At 41.3% G+C, this 25997-nt stretch overlaps 1 protein-coding gene across 3 annotated transcripts in view; it reads right to left on the minus strand.

Annotated features, from left to right (window-relative positions):
• CRBN (cereblon) overlaps positions 1-20059 on the minus strand; it is a 29307-nt gene extending 9248 nt beyond the window's left edge. The window contains exons 1-7 of one of the 3 annotated variants that reach the window (XM_083426250.1): positions 19783-20059; positions 10843-10955; positions 9901-10103; positions 9528-9677; positions 7527-7689; positions 2518-2580; positions 1087-1171 (exon numbers count right to left, since the gene is read on the minus strand). In XM_083426250.1, coding sequence (XP_083282376.1) covers positions 1087-1171; positions 2518-2580; positions 7527-7689; positions 9528-9677; positions 9901-10103; positions 10843-10955; positions 19783-19849 — 844 coding nt within the window. In that variant the 5' untranslated portion in view covers positions 19850-20059. Of the gene's footprint in view, positions 1-1086; positions 1172-2517; positions 2581-7526; positions 7690-9527; positions 9678-9900; positions 10104-10842; positions 10956-18430; positions 18758-19782 lie in introns of those variants that run through there. The other 2 variants (XM_083426251.1, XM_083426252.1) reach the window with 2 other exon arrangements.
• Positions 20060-25997: the final 5938 nt, after the last annotated feature.

Consider the following 25997-nt stretch of genomic DNA (forward strand, 5'->3'; position numbering starts at 1 on the left):
TGGAAACAATGTGCTTGTCAAAAGTGAAATCTTTCTCCCAAAGCTAGCCAGATAAGGAAAATATCAGGATGGAGAGATAGAAGGGAGGGGTATCTTTGCTTGTTTTTTGGAACCGTCTCTAATCAGAAAGAAATTAGTTAATGCCTATTCCATTCTCTTTTAGTAGCCCTCCTAGTAGTCCCTGCTTGGACAATGCTGGACATTCAAGTCCTGCTGCTGCTATGCCATATGCCCACACATTCACATCTCTCAAACTAACTTTGCACTTACTTTCTATGGTTTTCTGCTATGTTGGTGTCAACTGAGCAGAAAATGGGTTTGAAGCTGTTCCCCTCACTATTCATAATAACTTCCTAGGTCTCTCCATTTGAAAATTAGCAAGTGACTTTTCTAGGAACACCTCTGTTATGCATGCCATTTTCAAAATAAAATTGCTGCCCACAAAACCACAGGAAGGGAAGTTCTCCCCACAAAATCAACTTTAAAATGGTGTCTACTGCCAATAACCCACTATACATCTTTCCAAAATTTGGCAGGGTTCTTAGCTAGGGATACCTCTCTGTTGTATTCCCTTTTTAGGCAAATTTCCCACAAAACAATAGGCTAGGATAAGTAAATGCTTTCTGAAATGCTGTGTGTGTGTGTGCACACGTAAAATGCTGCCCAGCACAAACTAAAGCCCTAGGGTTTGACCGGCTTTATCCATCCAGGAAGGGCCATTGTGCCCACAAACTCTATCCAAGTCTATCAAACGGAGAAAAGCTAGATTTTTTAAAAAAATCCTGCATGTGAAAACATAAAGTTTAAATTTTCCAAATCAGGCAATGTCTGAATCACTGTGAACTGAAATCAGGTTGTTGTTTTTAAATGCCAAACTGGGATGTGAATTGAATCTTATTGTCTTGAATACACACTGTTCATGGCCAATCCCCTATACCATGGAGAACTAGAAAATGTGTAGTGTCTTAATGTGGCCATGAGCTTTCATTGATCAGAGCCTACTTTGCTAGGCAAATGCAACTTTTTCTTCTATCAGTTAATGTGCATAGAGAAGCAAACAAGAAAAATTTTCAAGTAAAAGAGTACCTATTGGATTTGATGGAAGCGATTCATCTTTAAGATTTTCATCCCACTCGTGCAGCTGCTGCTTGACTCTTTCCATCAAGGTTTCCTTGTGTTGGAAGAAAAACCTAATTTAAACATACAAACTCCTTTTTCTTTTAAAAAAATAAGAATGAAGAATAAAGTAGATAAATTGTATCTAGCTATATCTTTTGCAGTAAAGTTTTATTAAAAAAGGTGCAGCTTCTTAACACCAAGCTGAAATCCATACATGCATCATTGTCTAATTCACACTTGTATGAATTTCAGCTTGGTGTTAAGCCATGGCACAGATGAAGTCTTACAGTGGTGCCCAAATCGCTGAGCTTTCATTTCCAAATAGTATTTAGGCCTCCTAGAAATAAAGTTATGGGGCAAAATGTGCAGGGATCTGCTTCTATGGAATAAGAGTTGTATGGCTACCTTGTGTATTTTTCATGATACCAAGGAATACTTCCTGTTGTTAGATAGCAACAGCATCTCTCTCTCTCTTTGTGTGTGTGAGTTTTCTCTCCACAATCAGGACAAGTAGGACATAGCTGAATTCCCATGGTAACAATAAGGTTTTCAGGCATGGTTGTCTCATTAATTTTGCATTATTGCCATGCCCCTCTGTGGCAGCCATTTTGTGCTTGGCACCCCCAGCCCTCTTTCAAAATTCAAAATGTCCCCCACTACTTCAAAAAGCTTGGTGACCCCCTGAATCATACTGTTTTATCCATGGGCAAGATGGGCACATAGTACACCTTTCTTGTTCTAAACCTATGTATGCCAACCAATTAGCTCTCTGTAAGGGTTGAGGGAACTGTGACATATTAAAACGTTATGAGTGGTATCCAGTGATTTCACCATGGGGTTTCCACTCATGGAAAGGAGTCATCCTTGGATACAATCCATTTACCAATCATCAATCTTATCAGTTGATAGTCTCAGGCACCCCTTGGTGAAGGTGTGTTGGATGGCAGATGTCGGGCACAATAAAACCATGTAATCCTGCTGCTGAATTAGCCTATGACCCAGTTTCTTCTTCACCAAACTCCTGGCTCCTGCCACTTTGTCATTCCTGATTCCAGGGTGGATTCCAGTGTGTATTGGCAGACTATATCTATCCCTTGCAGAACTTGCACAGTCCAGAGGTTCCCACTCTTGTTAGTCTCGAGCAAGACGATTGCATGCTGGTCGAGAGGTGGTTGAACCTGTCAATGCTGTTTAGGTATAGGCCGTGGGGGCAGCGATCTTGCTGAGACAGCAACTTGTGTTTCCTTGGCAATATCTGACAGAAGGTCAGATATCTAATACATAGTAGCATTTCACTGGTTAGCTGCCATTTTAAAACATAGGTTTGTTCTCTCGGAGGCAAAAAGAACATGCCAGATTGAGAGATAAAACCAAGAGCAAGACCTTATTAATACTCACAGCATCATATAAGGAATACAACCAAGACGGCCAGGAAGTCAGACTAGCACAGTGGAATTTGCGCTGCAAGACAAAACAGATATAGATATTTACCCTTACTGCTAAGTAATAAATGATATTCTTCAGCTACTAGAGGAAAGAGTACACTTCTATAAATATTTCATCAAGCAAATCTCCCCTCCCCAATGCATGCTCTATTAGCATAATTATTTGTTTCACTATGTTACGATCAAGGTACAAAACACACCTTGTGAACCTCAGAAAACCCTGGTGAGTAGATAGAAATGTGCTTGATCCCCATTATTTATATCTTTAAACATAGTATCCAATACTGTTTTTATCCGGAGACATCAGGTTGATATTTCTACTGTGGTAATTCCAAATATTGCCATTTAAGTTGATTTTATTCACACCAACTTCAATAGTGCAAACATTACTTAAAATCCAAATAGCCTATTGCAACTGCTTTTCGGATCGTGCTGCCTAGAAATTCAATGGTTCCAAAGTGTACCCTCACAGAAGTATCATAGAATCATAGAGTTGGTAACCCTGTTTTTACTTCTGTGAGGGTACACTTTGGAACCACTGAATTGCTACTGAGGGGTTTTTTAGCCCTGAAAGTTCTTGCACAAATCTCACTCTTTAAAGGCATAATCATCATCAATTACAGATTAAACTAATAAAGTAAAATCTATGGGTATATCAAAATAATAATAAGTGAGACAAGGTGGGACATGCAATTTTGGCCAATCCTCCTACTAGGGCTGGGTGATATCTAGTTTTCAACATTATGCTATACCACCAACTGAACTTCACAATATACAATGTCTGAAATAAGGATGGAGCTATGTAGAGACATAGACTGGCTTCACGGTTGTTCCCACATTGTCATTTTTGCAGAGCACACACACATGCATCATGATTCACTATATATTGCCAGGTGAAAAATTATGAAACTGATATCACAGTAGAGGACTTCAAACCAGTATTGGATGATATATTGCCCAGTCCAACCTTCTACAAACCTCTGGGCCATTATTCAAACTATGCCCACTTCAGGAGCAACTTTTCAAGGACTGTAAATGGGTAGTAGGTAGGGGGAAATAAGCAAAAATGGAATGCTTCCTTCGCATGAGTTGCTTCATACAAAGCCACAACAGAATACAAACTGATATAAACACATCTATTTCCTTCTTGTTTTTCACAGCACACCACTGTGTGAATGATGCAGGCCAAAATGAATGCAAGGCATTCTCATCTGTGTGAAAGCAACCTTGGTCTGTTTGCATTTATGAGGTCCAAGCTGCTGCAATCACACAGAAAACCTCTTCAAACAAACGGCTTGGGTTAAGTGAAGCTGTGTCTACGCTGCTGCATATACAGTGGTGCCCCGCAAGACGAATGCCTCGCAAGACGGAAAACCCGCTAGACGAAAGGGTTTTCCGTTTTAGAGGTGCTTCGCAAAACGAATTTGCTATGGGCTTGCTTCGCAAGACGAAAATGTCTTGCGATTCCTGGGGTTTTTTTCCCCTCCCCCCCCCTTTCCCCCAAGCCCCTAAGCCGCTTAACAGCTGTTCACTAAGCCGCTTAACAGCTGATCGCTAAGCCGCTTAACAGCTGATCTAAGCGGCTTATCAGCTGATCTAAGCCGCTAATAGCCTTTTAGCAGCTAATCCGCTAATCCCTTAAGCCTTTAATAGCCGCTAATAGCCTTTTAGCAGCTAATCCGCTAATCCCTTAAGCCCTTAATAGCCACTAATAGCCGCTAAACCACTAATAGCGCTAATCCGCTAATGGGCTTGCTTCGCAAGACGAAAAAAACCGCAAGACAAAGAGACTCGCGGAACGGATTCTTTTCGTCTTGCGAGGCACCACTGTACCAGGAAGCTGCAAAGCTCATGTATACATTCCAGTTATTAACTGAAACACAGCAATTAGGGGGGGGGGGGAGCTAAGCCTCAAAAAAAGGAAAAAGGGATCCAAGAGATCACAAAAGGGAGAGTAAAGCTAACAATATTCCTTGAAGATATAACAGTCATTTTAAGTTACCTCCAAAATTAGGGACCATAAACGCCCACTTAAGGACTTTTTAAAGACATCAGATTTACTCTGAGCAATGGTTCAAATAGCTAACGCTATTTTCTGCAAGTTTTATTTTGAGGGTGAGTCTTTGTTAATAGTGCTACATGGATGAACCACACATTCTACCTTTCCCCAAAGCGAGCAAATTAATACCAAGAGAGGAAATGTGAGTGACTTTACACAAGCACTGAAGAAGTCTGGTGTTAGGAGATTATTCCGAGATTTAAAAAAAAAGAAAAAAAAAAGTTTTGTTAAACTAGTGCTTGTGGGAATAATTGCATTTATGATAAACAGACTTGTGCTCTGCATTGAAAGAGGCTATCACAGCAGGTATCCAAAGAAGTGAAGATTAATATAAAAAATATTCCTTTAATAAGAAGGATGTGATTGCTTGAGACCGAGAGTGAAGCAAATTTGGGAATGGCCTGGCTGGCAATAGATAAGGGCAGAATAGAGAACTCCAGAAAGCAGCTTAGCCAGGCAAATAACTAGGCAGTAGGAACTATGTGTCCATAAGAGGTGTAAAGAGATCAATTGGAACTTGAGAGAGTTTAAACAGATGTATTACTGATAAATGGAAGAACCACGCGGTCACAAAATGCAAAAAATAAAATAAAAAATGGCACACACCTGTTGCAGTGAATTCAAACCTAGAAGTGTAACTGGAGCTAGAAGTGAGGGAATCCACCTTCCTCTGATGAAGAATCAAAAGTCTTCATACCAATTTCCCCTTCAGTTCACTAGTCTGAATTGCACCCAATTGAATAGTTACTTCAAAACTTCTCATTTAAGTACTTTACTATGGAGAGTGGCAACAAAACTGCCAGGAACTTGCTAAGGCTTGAACATGCATGACCATTAAGGTCAGGAAAAGTTATGGTGTTAAGTTTGAGGAAAAGTATTCGGGTATAACAGGATAGTGCTCATCTTCAAATGAAAAAGAACTGCACAGCACATAGCCCCCACGGCAAAAGCATCTCATTGAATCCTGTTTACTTGGATAATGTTGAGCAACTGGAAGATTTGATCCAAATCACTATCTGAACAGGGCTGGGTCATTAGTTTGTGCTCTTCTTCATCTAGTACCCTTCAGGTGCCTGCAGGTTTCTTCCGAGAGATTGAAAGCCCTCTTTTTCCAGGCAAGTCACTTGGAAAGGGAAGAAGACATGTTTTGGGGCTGCTCTAATAAACAGGGTCCCAGACTTCTGCACCAAGCACCTGCACCTCTGGCTACATTTGGGCATCCAGTTGGCTACTGTGAGAACAGAGTGCTACCCTATATGCATCTTTAGCTTAAACTATCAGTGCATTTCTTATGTTCTTACGCATCAAAAGTAAAAAGTTTGCAGCCATCAACCAATCTGACTTAGGACTGAGCTAGAGTGGCAAAGAAAAAGATGTATATGCGTTGTGTGTGCGATATAACATTGTGCCACCAGATGGCAACGTGGAGTCCTGTTTTTCTCTACCTGCTTTCCCTGTTTAAATTAACACTTTAAACTGAAATGCTTCTTTGATGTGTCTAGATCCAGCCCCAGTCCACACTTTTTCCATACAATTAGAAAAAGGGAAACCTGCAAACAAGTTTTGTAGTGTGGTGTGTTCCTGCTCATAGTCCCACCAGTTTTTCCAGGATACAGTGGTACCTCCGGTTACAAACTTAATTTGTTCCAGAGGTCCGTTCTTAACCCGAAACCGTTCTTAACATGAGGCACACTTTCACTAAAGGAGCCTCCCGCTGCTGCCACGCCACTGGTGCACGACTTCCACTCACATCCCAGGGCAAAGTTTGCAACCAGGAGCATCTACTTCCGGGTTAGCGGAGCTCGTTACCCAAAGTGTTCATAAGGAGGACAGTACGTAACCTGAGGTTCCACTGTACATCATTTACCCACCCTCAGTTTTCATTTTCTGCCCAAATGAGCACGCACAATTCTCCTAGGATGTTCTTGTAACAAGTTCCACAATATTTGTTGTACTTCACCAAACCTTGGGGCTTCCTCAAGCATGCAAACACTTCCTCCTTGTGCACAGTTAGTGCACCGGAAGCGGTTTCGTCATTCTGGCCACATGACTCGGAAAGCTGTCTGGAAAACACTGGCTCCCTCGGCCTGAAAGCCAGATGAGCGCTGCAACCCCATAGTTGCCTTTGACTGGACGTAACCGTCCAGGGGTCCTTTACCTTTTTACCTATTTTGGCAACATAAGCATCCACACCTCGAGAATATATTTGCTATTAGTACAGTGGTACCTCGGTTCACAAACTTAATCCGTTCCGGAAGTCCATTCTTAAACCAAAACCGTTCTTAAACTGAGGTGCACTTTCCCTAATGAGGCCTCCTGCCACCGGTGCCCTTCCACAGTTCGGGTTCCATTCTTAGTGCAAGGTAAAGTTCGAAAACCAGGACACTACTTCCAGTTTTGCGGAGTTCATATACGAAATAGTTCGTAAACAGGGCTGTTCTTAAACAGAGGTACCACTGTACATAAGATAGGAAAGAAAGCAGGAACTAATCCTGCATTATTCCTCTGAAGACACATGGAATGTGTCACAATCTGTTCCATTTCCATAAGGCATGAAACATACAGCATATAGCTTAACACACATTTTGACTTAAGCCTCTCACATTAGTCTCCCCCCTCCACTTTCCTTCCCTTACACACACACACAAAAAAGACATTTCCTTCAAATGAGTAGCCAAAAGATAATTGGAACCAATTATAACTTGTCTAATATAAAATGTGCAGCTGCCCATTGTGGTGAACTGATAAGTCACACAAATAATCTGCGGCAGTAGGGGGTTGACAGGCACCGTCCCATTTCACACGTCTTTCTATAAAAGGAGAGACACACAGATGGAATTTATATTGATTTTTGAAATGTCATACCAAAAACGTAAAAAATAAAAATACCATTAGCTTCTGACCTTTTGATATTTCTGCCGCCATTGATGTATATGTTGATCCTGCCACGCTGCAGGCTTGGAAGAAGGAAATATGTGGCATCTGCTGCAGGACTCCAGCTGCACTGCTGACATAGTTGAAGGCAGAACTCGCTCAGGGAGGATTTGCACCTTTGCCTGCTGTATTCTGATAAAGAGATTTCACACAGGTATGAAAACTGCATCTGTCTGGCTATTTACTCAGCCCCTTTAGCTACATCAATAAGACATCTGGGGGGGAAAGCACTCCCATAAATTTTAATGGATTTAAAAAATCTCAGTTCCACATTTTACTTTTGCAGCCTATAATGGATACTTATTTGGTTGGATTTTCCCCAGTGCTAGTTAAACCCCAAGGGTCAATAGACGTGCTCCTGAATATAAGTGTGTTCTTTTAAAATGGGCAAAGATATTAATACCAAACAAGTTCCAAGTCTTAAGCAAAGCTTGCTGCCATCGCGAAACTTGTCTCCTCCCGATATGTGTTATTCAGCTGACATTCCACAGATAATATCCAATCATAACGAAAATTTTAGTTGAAAAACATGTAAAACATAAGACAGGTCTAGACAAAGAACTTTATTCCTCAATATTCCTCTTTTTTCCAGATGCCTTTGTTCTCTCCCAGTGCAGAATGGTTACAAAAACCATGCCACCACTACAGAAGAGAACACTCTTATAGAGATGTAGTCAACCAAGTCCAACTCAGAGTAGACCCACTGTAATTGATGAACCTAAGTTAGTCACATCCATTAACTTAACAGGTCTACTCTCTGAATACCACCCTGTTTAAAAAACATTCCCATAACACATATGGTTTCTGACATTAATGTGTGCCGCCATCTTGTGTTCAAATTGCTACATTCCAAGTAAGGATTATGAATTTATTACGAGGGAAACACGTATTTAAATCATTTTCATTCTATACACACAGATTTCTGCAAAACAGACAGAGACCTTAATCATATATTTTCCCTAGTGCTTCCTTTTCAGAAGGTAGTCCAACAGTGGCCAGCTATGGTTCAAAACTTTTCCAGGTTAAGAAAAAAGTGGGATTTTTTTTGGGGGGGGGGGGGGAGAACCCAGGCTTTTGTTTTTTTGAGATGAAACCCCCCCCAAATTTAAAAGTTGCTGAGGGTCCTTAGGGTGGCAAGTTTTGGAAGGTCAACACCACCGCCCCCTGTCAGGAAAACAAGTCTTTAAAAAAAAATCTCAGAAACCCCCATCTAGCAAAGGACAGGAAACAGCCCCCCCTTCCCAACCTGCTGCATAGTTGGCCAGGCAATAATATTCCTCTTCTCCCAGGACTTTGGCTTATTGAACAATCTATGGCCTTTTAAACTGTTGGGTTTATATATATTGTAAAGTGCCCTGTGTTCTTCATAAGAATGGCGGCATAGAAATTTAATTAAAAAATAATAATCTTAGAATTGGAAGAACTTTTATTTAGGAGTTTTTTTAAAAAAGTTAAAGACAGTTTTAAATGTTATTTCTGCATTAACTATTGCTATTTATGATGCTGTTTTCTGTAAAGGAGTCATTATCTATTCAACATAAATATTTTATTATTGTTCATCCTCTGCTAGGTTGAGGGACAAAGGGAGTAATAAATATCAGTTGTGCCACAAAAGTAGCAATAGTTTTCAGAACCGCTGAAGAGAAAAAATGCACTGCTTCATAAAGACATAATCCATAATTTTAAAGGTGCGCATTTATGTAGCACACCATCAAACACCCTCGATTAGTTAACAGTATGACACCGCCAAAATCGTATTTACATGGCAAGGAAGAGGCTTCATACCATACACCTGTACACATAAAAGGTATTATTACTCATTACTTATACATCCCACCTATTTCTCTAAGCAACACCAAACTGTGAAGAGAGAATTTTGAGAAAATTTAAGACTGGCAAGATTGTTAAATTTTGCCGGATATAAACAGGCTCCCCTGTTCAACATTGCCACATATTCCTTATTTCCTTACCCATCTGATTGAGTCCTTATTTCAAGAACCTTAAACCTCTGCCTTCCCACTGCTTTTACTTTGACTGTTTCAATTCCATACTCTTGTGCTTCTCGATAGGCATAAATTTCTGCTGTCGTTCCAAAATGTGCTTCTCTTTCAAGTACGTTGCTAAGAAGAAGAAAAACCAACATATTAGGAAAAGCTACTGTAAGCTTGTTTCAGAATTACCTCTTCATCAAGAATCTTCCGTTTCCCCCTCAGCCCCCAAGCTGCTCGGGATTTTCAGGAAATGAGTGTAACAACACGAAACAACAATGCAATAGTCCATAACATTCTCCATTACAGATATGGCATAAATTTCACATAACTGCAAAACTATTTACTAATTTACCTGTATGCAAGAACGGCAAAGGTTCTGTCTTTCTGTATTAAATTCCGCACCATGCTAACCTCTTGGGGACTAAAGAGCTGAAGAGGCAGTGTTTGTCCAGGAATCAACATTACCATCAGGTGGGGTAAGACTGGAATAGTCTGACAACTGTCATCATCATGGACAGTCCTTCCATGAAACTCTTCCATATCAGATCCTAAATACTTTCCAAAATAAGAAATAAAAAGCAGTTAGAAGTCGCAATTCAGTGGGAGGGTTCTTGGAATCATTCACAGTTTATAAACGCAAAAATTAAAGACAACAGAGCTTTAGGATGAATGGACTAGATCTACGGAACCCTAAGAAAAACAAAAATAGCCACTAGTGTTTCCCATGCTTGCAGTACAATTGAGTCTCATCTTCTACATATTTAACATATGCAATTTCAATCGTACGTGCTTGGTTGCACCTCTGTCCCAGATCCATTCCAGCCTTTTTCTTCTGCCTTTGTGTCTCTCTGTCTCCCTCCCTCCTCCTCCCTTCTGCCTGGTGATCACTGGCATATGAAGTAAGGAGAGGCAGTGGACACACAGGGAAGTCTCCTTCTTCCTTGCCGGCTAAAGAAAAGGTAATTTTGGCTACATGCAACCACTGGAACTAAACCCCTGTATACTAGGCAATGTGACTATAGTGCTAACTGGAAGTGAGTGCACAGCCCTATAAGAAGATATTTTTCCATAACAGGATGAGGCAAAAAGTTGCTCTAGTAGGAGAACATGACTGGATTTAGGTTCACTTTCTTGCTTCTACCATGAGGTAAAATTGGAAGTCACAGGAAAAAGTAAAATCTCTTTGGGAGTGGAAGATGGTTTTTGATGGTTCCATATACATAGTCCCTGGGGCTCTAAATTTCCAACATGGAACACAGATGCTGAGGAAAGAGCAACAATATGACACACATACCACATGTGAAGTTGGCAGGCTAGTATCAAAATTAATGATGTTTGGCTTTTCAGTCTCCTTGCTGTCTTGATCTTCAACTTCCATGTCAACGTCATCTTCTTCCTCACTCTCTGCTAAGAAGTCCAAGAAAGTTTTTTGAAAAACAAAAAACAAGTTGTCAAAAAAATAAAGTACCACAAGTATTAAATTGCCTAAAATAGTTGATATCAGGGAAATATTTCCGAAAAAAATGATGGTGAAAGTCCATCACTTGCCATGTACTGCGACAAATTATAATATAATATAATATAAGCAGTTGCCTTATATGGACTAGCCAAATATCATTTACACTACCTAGAAACAAGTGTCCAACTTAAATAAATGTCTTTTCAAGTTTTGTTAAATAAATGCCCAGGAATTACTCTACAATACTTTCTTGTGCACATAAAATATATGCTTTGCCATTGGGATATATGGTCCCTTAAGTTCCTCTTCACTCCGTGCCCACAAAAACTGTTCTAGAGGGTTGGGCAACCCTTTGCAGAAGTGAGGCAAGTGGTAGTGGGGGGAAGATCACTGAGCTTCTTCAATCCACAGGAAGCCCATAGGATCCTGGTTTCTTCAGCAAACAGTGAGAGAAAAGTCTGCATCCAACCCACAAAACAGAACAGAAGCTCTATGCACTGAGCTCTACAAAAACAATATGGATCTCTGCATGACAGACTCAAAAGGCTAATATGCAAAAAGCTTGTGACAAAGTCACCAGTGATATTTTTGAAGAAGGTGGTAAAATGTGGGCTGGATGAGGTTACTGTTAGGTAGAGTTGCAGCTAGCAAAGAGTGATCACTAATGGTTTCTCATTATCCCGGAGAAAACGGACAAGTGGAATGCCCCAAGGTTCTTTCCTAGGCCTGTTGTTCAAAGTCTTTATAAACGATTTGGATGAAGGAATTGAGGGGATGCTCATCCAATTTGCAGGTGACACCAAACTGGGAGGGGTAGCAACTGGACACCTAAAACAAATTAGACATTTCTCACAGCAATATCTCACTTTCAAAATCACTTTGTTGTAATGGTACTTTATTAACCACACCACTTTAGTTTTTACGGTACCTCCATTAGAAAAATGCTAACCATGCAGGTTAATTTTTTGAGATTCTGATAAAAAATCAGAATGCCAAATCAGGTAAATAAGATGGATATGGAAAGATGTTCTGGGCCAAACTAGACATGACTTTTATTGCGCAGTTTCATTTTGTACAGCTGTTCTTTGCTTAACATGTTGCTGGCACAAGGGGCATACAGGATTTGGAATGTTGCCTGTGGGTGGTGGTTTGGAGAGGATTTAATCATTTGCTTCCATCATGGTCCAATCAGAATATCCAGTTGACCTATTTGTTAAACAAAACGTAGCTATGAAATGCCAAACTGCATTATAACAAGCACATCTAGTTTGGTCCGCAGTCTTGGGCTAGCTCTAGCTGAGCAGTCAAGGCACTCACACCCATTCATGAATTACTGCAGAGCAGAAATCTATGATGATTTGCATCTTTTCATGCTTCTTTAATATTCTAATGCCACTTTAGCAAACATTCCTAGTGTTTCCTGTAATTGTATGTCCCTTTTTAAAAACAAACAAACAAACAAACAGCAAACAGAATACCCTCAATACCATAGATAATGTAAACCATAATCTTTGCACCTGATTTGTAGCCTCTAAATCAGTAGGGTGCATTAACATTTTTCCTCTCCATACTAGCTTTTTAACCTAATTCTGGTGTTAGTTCTACTCACAGGTAAACATGGAGACACAGGTGTGCTGCCAAACCTCTACACTGTGTCATCATTAATTAATCTGATGGCAAAGATCTGGAGCAGGGAGCCTCCTCTACTCATGGAGATTCCATGCACAGTTTAGAAAACCTCAGACAAAAACTAAACTATGGGGACAAGCACACTTTCTTAGGCAGGGCATTCCAACATCCCTTTCTGCCCATCCACCATACATCAGATGATGGGAAGACAAACTGGGGGGGAAAAAAATCTTTCTTCTTTGGCCAGAATTTAATTTGAAGGGCTTGTTTAGTTGTGATTCATGTTGCTACCTCCATTCTAATCCCCTGGGTTATGGCAAATTAACCTGAAGGAAACAATCCCTCCGCACAATTACATTTAAAAATACACAGCTGCTCAGCTGTTAGGTGAACTGGCAAATTATTTCACAAAAACTACAGTCCATAATAGTACAAGGCCAGATGGAGAGTGAAACACAGTGTGGAGCAGTAGGAGTGCATCATAAAACACGGGCGGCATTTTTTGACTAAGCTGTAGAAAGCTATGTCATAAAGTGTAAGTCCGTTCACCCCATTGAAACAGCAATCATTACTCTCCAGAATGTAGGTCAAGCTACAAGTCACCATGGTGAGCACAGGTCAGCCCCCAAACTCCAAGAGATGCCTAGGATCAAGGGTAGTCAATATGGTAATGTCCGGATAATGCTGGATTGAAACTCCTATCATCCCTGACTATAGGTGATGCAGGAAGTCCAACAATGTATAAGGGACACCACATTAGCTGACCTTGATCTAGACCACGAGGATGATGAATGATTCTACCTTGCCATGACATTCCTACACCATTTTATCAATATGAACAGTATTGGCATACCATGACACATTCAACACACAAGGTAAATTAAAATTTACTGTGTTGAAATTTTAAGACAGTCAAAATGACACTTCTTTCCCTGCACTGCTGTTGCAGAAGCAACTATAGCCACATACAGTGGTACCTCGGGTTAAGTACTTAATTCGTTCCGGAGGGCCGTACTTAACCTGAAACTGTTCTTAACCTGAAGCACCACTTTAGCTAATGGGGCCTCCTGCTGCTGCTTCAGAGCACAATTTCTGTTCTCATCCTGAAGTAAAGTTCTTAACCTGAAGCAATATTTCTGGGTTAGCGGAGTGTGTAACCTGAAGCGTATGTAACCTGAAGCGTATGTAACCCGAGGTACCACTGTACTTAAGATTGCTTCTGAAATCTTAAAATGCTGGTCTCATATTTTCTATGCTTTTAGAACACAGAGTAGCTCATCACCAACTTTCACATTTCACAAATAATTTATCAGGTTATGTTACTTTTCAATAATTTTTTTAAAGGCATATTTGCAGAAGGCAATTTTATCTACATTCCATTATAAAGCTTCCCTTTGAAGCTTGATCAAATGGTGGATGCAAGCTTTAAAATGTGCTGCCATTTACTTTTAGCATGAGGTCGTGTTTCATTCTCAAGACCACCTCATGTTAAGCGCTCTTCTGTTTCTCATTTTCACTTATTTTAACACGAAAAGAAGTGGCAGCCTAACTGTGCTGCATTTTGGCTGAAAGAGCCTAAAGCCTGTGAAGAGCGATGACTCATCTTACTGCAGTGGCACAATGGAAAAAACCCATCACTTTAGCCTATCTTTCTCAGATGCAAGATAAAATACAGATGGATGAAGACACCACACATCTTGCCTTCTATCATCTTAATAATAATAATAATAATAATAAATTTTATTTATATCCCGCCCTCCCCAGCCGAAGCCGGGCTCAGGGCAGCTAACAACAATCAAATAATCAAACAATCAAATAATCCAACATTCTAAAAACATTTCATTATAAAAATTAATTAATTAAGATGGAAGTGAAATTACACACATATTTTAAGATATATTAAATTAAGGTAAACATCCAAAATAATTTCCAGAGGGATAGCTGTGTTAAATGTTGCAGAAAAAATAAGAGTTCACCACAGAGGCTTATGCCACGACCAATTTGTTAGTGTTTCAGGTAACACAGTACAGTATGGTTTGCTGCTGTGCAAAACAACATATTTTATTTATATTTGAAACATTTATATTCTGCAGGATATGGATTAAGAAGTTCATTTGTCAATAGTCTTGTGATACCTAAGTTCTCCTTTGGATAACTGGGGAACAGTAATTATGAGTCTGACACTTTTGAGAGTCACAGTTTTACAGAAAGGGCACAGTCACAGTCTTTGATTGTACATTTCTACAGCACAGGACAGCATACTGAATGGTTGGAGAAAGGTTCTGAAGGCTCATAGCAGTGGGTTCTGTACCAACCTCAGGTAGAACCAGCAAAACTGTTAAAACTCTTGTGTGTGTTTTAGGCAAGAACAGAAATGTACTGTATTGAAAAACAGCTAAACATGATGGACTACATGGAACTGGCGGAAATGACTGGCAGAATCCGAGACCAGGGAGAGGAGTCGGTGGAAGAAGACTGGAAAAAGTTTAAAGATTATTTACAGAAATACTGCAAAATTAATGAATGTTAAAAGATTGTTGGAATGAAGTTATATGGCTTTAGTAGAAATGTTATAAGGATTTAAGTATAAATAGATTAATAGAATTTTAAAGGTAAAATAAGGTTAGAATGTGTTAAGATAATTATAGGACAGGAAACAGAGGAAGATGGAAAGGAATTGCTGAAACAATTGACAGAAGTGGAATACAAAAAGGGAGGTGTGAGGAGGTCGGTGAAATAAGTGAATGAAAGATAAGATATTGAAATCGTTTGAGTGTTTTAAATTGTTTTTGTTTGGTTTTGTTAGTTTAATGTGTTAGTGTTATGTAGTGTTTTTGTATTGTATTGTATTGTCCTTTTTTGTTTTTGTTTTGTTTTGTAGTGTTTAAATTGTTCAAAAAGCAATAAATATTATTATTAAAAAAAATGAAAAACAGCTAAACAACCACTTGCATCTGGTTGGGCTTAAAAGTGGATCCCAGGTCACAGATAGTAGATCCCAAAACGCTGGTTCTACTGCTCTAATTAAATCATCTGCTCTAAGGCTGAATCTCCCATGTTACCTATTAAACTTTGTTTGGCTACTGGCATCCATGGCATGGTGAAGTTTGCTTTCTTCCTGCTCTCTGATGATAGTGCAACAAAATCTATAGAGATGGTTACCCAACTTCTAAATTAAGTTGCACTATAAGCAGAGAGCAGGAGAAAAGCAAAGTTCACAATGCCAAGGGTGCCAGTAGCCAAAAATAGTCTAATTGCTCAATACAAATGGTTCAAAGAATAAAGTCAAATTACATACTGAACAGAAAGCCAAGTTGACTTTACTCCTTGCCACAGTCTTATGCAAAAGCAACTAATTTTTCCATATGCAAATAGTATGTAAACTGAGCATTCCTCCCTGAACACTATACTAATACTAAGAAGTCTTATTAATATCAATTCTACATATTAACTTGCAGCCAACATATTACAAGAAAACAGCTGGAAAAACAGGTTTAGTCACAATCTTTCCTTTCAGTTTCATTCTTTAAGGATAACACCTACCACAGTATCCATGCAACCAGCCTATTGCACACGACTAAGCAAAGTATGCTGTTTTCTCCCTTCATTTCCTTTCTACCTTTACTTTCTTGCAACCATTCCAATATGCCCAGCTGCTCACCTTGTTCATTTCCTCTCTGAAGTATATTCCAAGTGAAAGCGTTTCAGGAAATGCGACTCATTCAATAGAATAATATACTACTATTGCTAACTTGTTTTTAACACGTAGTAAAGAATCATTCTGTTCTTAATAAGCAAGGAATCGTTTTGATTTCTAACCTAAACCCAATGAAGAAAATAATTTTATTGTGAACTATGTATTGAATCTGACTGTGCTCGACACCTCATAACTAATTATGCACGCCAAAAAACTTAGCAGAAGGCAGTTAGACCTGTCTTGATTTATTTTTTTTAAATGGAAATGCTTACTTTACTGCTAACGATCAATAACGTGTGGCGAAGTAAAAACCCCTTAAACAAAAATGAAAAATATAAAGTCTGAGGTGAGCAGATGCTTATAATTGAGGCATCATCAAAAAGACCCAGCTGTCACCCCTCTACATGGTATGACATTGTACAAATGGGGTAAATGGGGTACAGTGTTCAGCTGAAATCTGGTAGGCCCTGCAAAACAGCAAATAGCCTATGGTCAGTAGCTAGCCCCATCACTGTTGCAGATGACATAGTGTGAGTGTCAAAGAGTAGTTTTCTACTAATCTCCACAAAAAGAAAAGAGATAATGGTCTATTTTTTCCAATTAGAAGTGGCCAGAATTTCCCCCCTTTTCTTATTTTTCAGTTTGAAACACGCAGAAATTCAGCTCTGCCCTCCTAACAGAGGCTGCCTGAATTGAATTGCTTCGGGTGACAGAACCACCAGTCTTATAACCACAAAATTGTGCACATATAATATTAAAGGATTAGTGAATGGAACACAGATCTAATGTAGATAGCCCTTTGAGTCTTCTCTTATCAAAGTAAACCAGTAATTGTTTCCCTAAGCTACCTTCTCTTACCACTACAGCACATCCAACTGAAAGCTATTCAGATAAAATATATATGGCCTGCTACAGACATATTTTAAACAATTTGGGCTTTTAGTTGTTTGTGGTTTTGTTTTTTAACAGAATCAAAATTTATATTGACTACAGAAAACCCTGTATTCATCACAGCCAAATTTATGGCACCTCTTTTGCTCATATGACACTTTCTCTTTCATCACAGAACAATCTCCTCAGAAGCCATTTCAGCTGGTCACTAGAAGAACAATTATGTAACTTAACATCAAGAAACAGCATACAGTATTCATTTTCTTGTTTCTCTTTCCCTCCCTATTCCTTTTTTACTGAATCTATTAAAGTGAAAGTCCGCAGGCCAGGACTCTTGTTCTTAAATCTCTGTACAGTGGTACCTCAGGTTACGAACTTAATTCGTTCTGGAGGTCCATTCTTAACCCGAAACCGTTCTTAACCTGAGGCACGCTTTCGCTAATAGGGCCTCCGTTCTCATCCTGGGGCAAAGTTCTCAACCCGAGGTACTACTTCTAGGTTAGTGAAGTTTGTAACCCAAAATGTTTGTAACCCGAGGTACCACTGTATAGTACCTAGAACATTTTGGGTGCTTTGTAAATGATAAATAGTAATTTTAAAAACTATTGTGAACCACTCCTTAGCATATATCATCAATCTTTCCCCCCATTCCCCATTGACAGACAACATCACAGAGATTAGTTATGGCAGCTTAAAACAACACCTCACAATTCAGAGTGAGTGACCTGCTGGAGATACATCAATGGCATCCATCTGTTTCGGGAGAAAATGGAGTGCGTCTCCAAGTGTGAAGTCAAATCGTTGTGATGGCGCAGAAGTGACCTCCCTGGAGCACAAGCCTGGGAAGTGTGTGTGGAGGTCCTGGGCTACCCAAATGACAAGACCCCCTGCTCAGCCTCATTGATGGGGGAAAGCAGAACAGTATGTCTGGCACCAGCTTGGCTGCATGAGTTGCCAAAAGTAGGCATACAAGGTGCCATCCAACTATCTTAGGGACTCCACTCTGGATTTTGTGTAAGGTTTACTTCTTAGCCTTATACCCCTGATGACACACAGGGGACAGATATCACAATCACTTGGGGACATTTGGCTGACTACTGTTTGACAAAGAAAAGCAAATTTTAATACTCCTACTTTACAAGTCTGAACTGTTACTACTATACAGCACAATGTTTATATAGTAGCAGCAGATTTGTGAATACTTACCACAAGCCCTTACACATTTCCCCCCTTGTTCCAGCTCCTTAAATCCTAATGGCCTATGTCTCAGTCTGCTGCTTTTGATTCTTATTCTTGTTCTTGGTTCTCACCTCCACCAGCTTTACAGTACCATGTTGCTTATTCTCTTTCTGCCCCAGTCATACAATACTTCCCGTCTGACTCCATTCCAAACGCCAGATCCCTCACCACCCAATGTCACAAATACCCATCCATCTTCCTGCCTTTATTGTTTCCTCACCAAAATACGATACCTCACTATTACTCCAGACTCTTCTTAATCTGTGACCCTGGAAGATTTCCCCTACCCTCCCTTAACACTTCAGTTCTCTGTCCTACCTCAAGTTCCAGACTCCAATACTCTCTCAAGACCACAATTCCCTACCCTTCCTTTTCTGTCCACAACAACATCCCAGCGCCCGCACTTGCACTTTCCCCTTTCTGTTCCTTCAGGTCACCATCTCCATCTTCGCACTCATCTTTGGAACCAAGGATTGCAGCCTCGGTTCCCTGGTACAACTCCTATGCCTTTAGTGGCACCGGAGAGAGGCAGAAACCTAACTGGAAAAGTCCTTGCATCCTCCTGCGATAAATAACCCACACATATGTCCACCTGTTTGCTGTGTTGCTTAAGGAGCAGGCAGGAGTGGTTCCAGATGCCCCTCCAGCTTTATGCAGGCAGATGGCAGCGGGATGCTAATTCCTCCCAACGCAGTCTCACCCTTCCTTGCCTTTGGATTGTGTCCTCTCTTGCCCTACTCCAGACACACCCCACTTTTCCAACTTAAGGCCACCCATCCCAGTCCCTGTCCCCACTGCCTACGCCAAGGGCTCCAGTACCCCATATTATCTGGGCCTCGGCACCACCTCTTCCCCACCCCACCCCCAGTACACCACACACATTTCCCCTCCCCCAATTCCTGAAACTGCCAGCTCTCACCCATGCCTTCTCCCAAAACAACTCCAGTTCCTAAAAGCCCTATCGCTGCGGTTTCCTTAAGAGTCCCCCCTTCCCAATTCCTTTGCTTCCGATACACCCACTCCCTATTTCCTTCCTCTCTTCCCCACAAACCTCTTTAAACAGACCCCAACTGTCACAACCCCCCGGCCACCTCACCCCACCCCACTCCTCCTCCAGGAAGCTCTTCGGAGTCAGTGGCTTTTACCTTGGCCGAGTCTTATTGCCCCCACCCCCAGCAGCGCCCCATTTCTTTTTGCCACGCACTAGGCGCCGCCGCCCCCCACCCAAATACCTCGGGAGACTTCGCACGCCCTTCTGCCTCCCCCGCCGCCCACCCTTGAAGGGCCGGCCCGCGCCGCGCGCCGGGAGCGACCATTACCGGGAATGAGCTGCAAGTGGTTCCCCATGTTGTTATCCTGTTCTCCGCCTCCTTCGTCTGCGGCCATCGCTGTTTACCCGGAGAGGAGCCTGGGAAGGCGCCGCGAGGAGGGAGGGAGAGGAGGCGGCCCTTGCAAGGCGAGCTGCGAATCCGGCGGGGGCGGCAGCGGCTTCTAGCGACCTGAGGGAGCGCTGCACCTTCCTTGCTGCTCCTGCTTCCTCAGAAATGCTCCCCAACAGCATTTGCAGAAATTGCTCCCAAACAGCAATCCCCGCTTCCCTTCTTCGGATAGGAACCGGGGGGATGCAAAATGCAAAAGACAAAGGGCGCATGAGGACGGTTCGGCATTGCACTGCGCGGCCTTTTCCTTTCTAAAGAAATCGAAATAAGTGGTGCTTTTGAGCCACCAAACCCATAGGGAATCCCATAACTCTTTTCTGTCTTTGGAATGTTCTTCGTCTCTCTCTCTCTCTCACACACACACACACACACACACACCCGTGTTACTTCTGTGCCATTACAAGACTGCATCGCAGACAGAAACCCAACCGGGGACGCTTTTCGCGTTCGAGGCACTTCCCCTAGTTTGCCCACTAAATTCCTGGAACTTACAAAAGGCAAGTGTATTTGTGTTGGGGAGGGTGGTGAAGAAACCCTAAATGTGACATTGTTCAATTACTTCCTATGTTGCTTCTGAAGCATGCTTCCTCAATAGCTGCTTCATTATCCTCTCCTACACTCCATGAGGCCGGGGTTGGGATGCTCAGGCCCAGGGGCCAAATGTGGCCCTTCAGTTCTCTTGACTCTGACCTCAGCACTGTCATGCCACACCCACTTCTGCCCTTCCTGGATGCTTTTGCCTGGCTAGCAAATGTTTTCTTGAACTCTGATAAATGCTTTCTGACTGCCTGGATGGAGGATAGATAGAGAAAGGTGTGCAAGTGCGTGTAGGAGACACATTTATTGTTCTGACCACATCTACAAGTTCCACCCACCCACTGGTATGCGCTCCAGAAGGGAATGTGGCCATTGCTGGAGTGAGGTTAAGACTCCCATTTTAAAGATGCAGAACTGAGGCTGACTGAAAGGCATGTGATTTGCCTGTGGCTATTTAGGAAGCTGATGACTGAACAGGCATTTCCAGCACACCAGCTTTCTATATTTCCATGCGTAGTAAGCTGAGGACTAAAGGACTACTGGTAGCAAAGGTGAAAACTACATGGCATAGATGTCCCCCCCCCCCTTACTAATGTTCTAGCTACAGATACTCAAAATAGTTCAGACCATATTTTCCCATCATAAGATATTGCAGGAGCACTACCACCATGCAAATATGTGGTAAAAGATTAAGATGCATGTTTGGGTTAAAAGTGGGTCTTGGGTCCAAAAAGGTTGAAGATTAGTGAAGGCATATCATCTGCCTTGTCACATTGGTTTTCTAAACATATGGGTCTTCCTTCCTTCCTTCCCGCCGTGTCATTTGTCACTTGAAAGCTAGCTTTGCATCCCTTTTCTAACATAACATAGACCAGAATAACTCACCCAGAAAAAAATGTGTCATCATTTTCTGTGCACTAGAGAGATCAATAGGGGTGGGGGGAGTTGACTCACAAATAAATATATCAGCATTTTACACACATAATTGCCCAGTCAAATATTAGCTAGATATTTAGCTAACTGCTCTGTGGATGTAAGCCTGGATTTGACGTCTGAGCATTGGTATTTGCAGATCACTCCAATTTATGAATGCATTCATGTGTATACATGCAAGGGAATAGAGTACATTGCTGGGTTCCTAGTGCTGAGCGATGACAGAGGCGGGCAAAGCCATTTGATTACCAGAGGTGCACTTGGATGGTATATTCCAACTCATTCACTGTGATTATCCAGAGGACCACTGCCAGTTGACCCCTGTGTTATAAAGGCCCAACCAGCCTCCACTGGAAGTTGGGCATTTAGTGTCGTCATTCTTCCAGCAAAGATTTGACAGGCACCCTCACTTTTGACCTCAGGAGTCTCTTGAAGACCTTATGTAGACAGACTTATGTAACTGTTCAAATGTTTTGATTTTTCAGTCATTTAAGAGTCTATTTCTTACTGCTATTATATTTCACTCTATATATTGCTGCACATCATCATGCTATATTGTTATAACTGGCAGCATATAAATACTTTTATAAATGTTGCAGTAGACATGCCGTCGAAGAGAGCAAAAATATAGTGGGCACAACAGAAACTTGATGGAATGGAAAGAACCAGTCAGATACAGTTATATTTACAGATGCAAACTCTGTAGAAAAATCAGTGGAGATGGCGGTGGCGTCTCTCTGTTTGCCAAAGAGGGCATAGAGCCCAACAAGCTGGAAATCCCAAGAAGGGCAGACTGCTCCACAGATTCATTGTGGGTGGCGATACCATCCCTCATGCATACTGGGGACATTCTGTTGTGACACTGATCTGACTCAGCTGGTACAGCACAAGACTCTTAATTTCAGGGTTGTGGGTTCGAGCCCCACATTGGGTGAAAGATTGCTACATTGCGGAGGGGTAGACTAATGATCTTCATAGTCTCTTCCACTCGGCAAGTCTATAATTCCCCTGAGCCAGAGGGCTCTTGGGAGGCCGAAGGAAATAAAGCAGGCATCTAAAAGAGAATATTCTCTAGTAATAGCAGTTCACTTGGGAACATGATTGCTGCTGTCCCCAATACTAGGTGGTCTCACCTGTTGTGAGAATGATCCCACAGTGCGGCAGAATTCAGATTGTCCCTGTGCACCCGCAAAACTCCTTCAACATAGTCTCCCATAATTATAGCAATCAATTTGGTAACATATGTTAATTAATAGCTTTTAATAGCTATTTTCTATTACAACTACAACCAGGGAATAGTATCCGTCTGAATTTTGGATCTCAGTAAGAGGACAATGACATTTAGTAGATGAAACTGAGACACTCTTTCAACACTCATTTTCATTTAGTAAGAAATCCAGCAATCATCGCATAGAAAATATGCTCTATGGCTAATTAGCATCAATAGTTTGAACATGTGCATGTGTTCAAACATGAAACAAATTGCAACAGTAAACAGACCTAATCATAACAGATTGCAATATCAGACATAAGGTAATCCCTGATGCTTTACTGACTGACTGAGAACCATGCAACAAAGCTGCTAGGTTTGCCAGCGCTTCTCCTCTTGACTATATTAGCATGTTTATAATCTAACTAATTACAAAAGAGGTGAACAATGCAATTCTAGAGAGACACTAATTTAAATTATTGCTATGCATTCCCACAAGTCACAGCATTCCAAACTGTTGACTACATTTTCTTTTTAAAAGAGGCAAAACGAAGTTTGAGAGGAGAGCTTGTTTGAACCCCTCTTGTGCTTGGAAGGGAGTCAGCTTTCAGTCCAGGCTCCTGATGTGCTCTTGAGGTAGTAAGCATGTGCAAGCAGTCTGTCACAGGTATAGCCTCTAAGAACACAAGAGCCTGCTGGCCCATCTAGTCCAGCTTACTGTTCTCAAAATGGCTGACCAGATGCTTGTGGGAAACCAGCAAGCAGGATTCGAGCGCAGGAGCCCTCTCCCCTCCCGCGGTTTCCAGCATTGCTGCTTCAGACTTTGGAGGCTAAGCTTAGCCATTGTAGCTAGTAGCTTTCGATAGCCCTCTCCTCCATGAATTTGTCTGTAATTTTACATGCCACTGAAAATATTATTGTGAAATAATATATAATATTTTTGAGAATACAAGGTGCTTTGAATGATGATGGCTAGCAACCAACATGGTTTTCAAAGGTGATTAGACAAATCCATGAAAGAATCAGGCTATCAATGGCTACTACTATGTAATTTCTGGGATCAGAGGAAAAAAGCCTCTGAATACAGTGGTACCTCAGGTTAAGTACTTAATTCGTTCCAGAGGTCCGTACTTAACCTGAAACTGTTCTTAACCTGAAGCACCACTTTAGCTAATGGGGCCTCCTGCTGCTGCTGCGCCGCCGGAGCACGGTTTCTGTTCTCATCCTGAAGCAAAGTTCTTAACCTGAAGCACTATTTCTGGGTTAGCGGAGTCTGTAACCTGAAGTGTATGTAACCTGAAGCGTATGTAACCTGAGGTACCACTGTACCAGTTTTTGTGAAACGGCAGTGAGAAAGAGCTATTGTCCTCAAGTCTGCCTCTTGAATCTCCAATAGGCATCTAGTTGGCCACTGTGTGAAATAGGTTTCTGGACTATATAGGCCTTTGGTCCTAATCAAACAGGGCTTTTCTTATGAGTGGGATGTGCAGCATGGTGATATATGGATATGACAGCTTGTCTCATATGACTGGTTCCCCATATGCACATTTAGGAACTCTGAATGAAAAACCAGAAGTCTGAACCTGGACTCACAATGAGCATAAAACTAAGTTAAATAGTTCTGATGGGGTATAAAGATAGGAGATGGGAGGGAACAGGACTACAAGTCTTCCAACAGGGATGGAGAATGAGACTTTGATAGGAAATTGCCTTTCTATCCCACTATTGCCTACGCTTGAGTAGCCATGGCTCTCCACCTCTCAGGCTTTCCCCATCACCCACTACTTGACACTCGGATCCAAGACTCTCTGCATGCCAAGCACAGAGGTCTACCATTGAGCTATGGTCCCTACCATGGGTGGACATTGATTCTCATTTTCAACTCTGATTGGTGAAGCTTAGCATGTAAGATCTGCTGGAATCCCTGCATAGAATTTATTAAATGGCTAAACTCCCTGATGCTTTTCATATATCACAAGAAAGAAGGCAGCACATAGGGAATGGGGTTCTTACAATTTTTATGAATTATGAACGAGTACTGTTCCGTTGTTCGCTCCCTGCTCCTGCCAACCTAGCAGTTCGAAAGCACGTCAAAATGCAAGTAGATAAATAGGTACCACTCCGGTGGGAAGGTAAACGGCGTTTCCGTGCGCTGCTCTTGTTTGCCAGAAGCGGCTTAGTCATGCTTGCCACATGACCCGGAAGCTGGACGCTGGCTCCCTCGGCCAGTAAAGCGAGATGAGCGCCGCAACCCCAGAGTCAGCCACGACTGGACCTAATGGTCAGGGGTCCCTTTACCTTTACCTTTACCTTACTGTTGAAATACTCATGTGTCACAGTTACAACCCAGTCGTGACTATTGCTTCAAGTTAGTAATTTCTTTTTATCGAAAGCTTTTAAATCTGTACAGAATCTATTCTCAAGACTGACAGATCAGTGAGTTGCCTGACAGATATTGTATACAACAACAAAATGATATAAAACAAAATTGCTAATCCCTCACCTGAGAAATGCTTGTTCTAAGGTAATTTGACAGGTAAGGGTCAAATGGAGATACCAAACCACCACCAAAGACTGTCTGTAGATTCATTTATTTTTTAATATCTGAAAACCTCATTTTCAAAAGGCACCAGGAAGGAATATTTAATCTCTATGAGTGATTTGCAAAAGACCAAAATGTTTGAGCTCTGAGCCAGGAAGCTCCTAACTTAAATTCTGCATGAAACCATGAACTCACCACGTCACTGCTGTGAGCATCAATCTAGCCCACTTTTGTTTGCCATATATGGATAATACTGACTTACGTACCTTGCAAGGGTTATTGTAAACATTACTAACAGATTTGAATAGTGTAGTGTAATACTAGCTGCAAGAAGCAGGTTTCTTTCAAAGCTTTCTGCATTTTAAAAGCTTGCATTGTTTTCTGTATCATTATTGATTCAGCGTGGAGTGATTATATAGATAGGATAATAAAGAAAGGAAGATATTAGATGTCTTCTTCTGTCAGCTTGTGAGCCAATGTGACTGAAAGGTATTGATTAGTTCCAAAGATTCTATTATCCCAAGACCTATTGAGTTTTTACTTACCTAGTATTTGCTGTAATCCTCCACAGAATTTTCCAGGAAATCTGGTATGTTATATCTTAAAGGTCTTAGGGTTGAATCGTTTCATATACTTCTTTACAGTGCTCATTGGCACTTGGCAATCTCAGCTGTCACTACTTTGACAAACAAAGGTAGAAGAAGTTACAATAAGAAGGGAGGGGTTGGATGGATGCTTTTTATATTCTGTCCTTCACATACTTGTACTCAAGCTGTGCACTTCAGATGTGGAATAGCAAAATTATGTGGCATCAGTCTTCGGTATCGGCTTCCATAGTTAAGAACCTTCTTCAACAGACATATAAAATGAGCA

This window comes from Podarcis tiliguerta (assembly GCF_965153285.1).
Source record: "Podarcis tiliguerta genome assembly, chromosome: 2".
Lineage (NCBI taxonomy): Eukaryota > Metazoa > Chordata > Lepidosauria > Squamata > Lacertidae > Podarcis > Podarcis tiliguerta.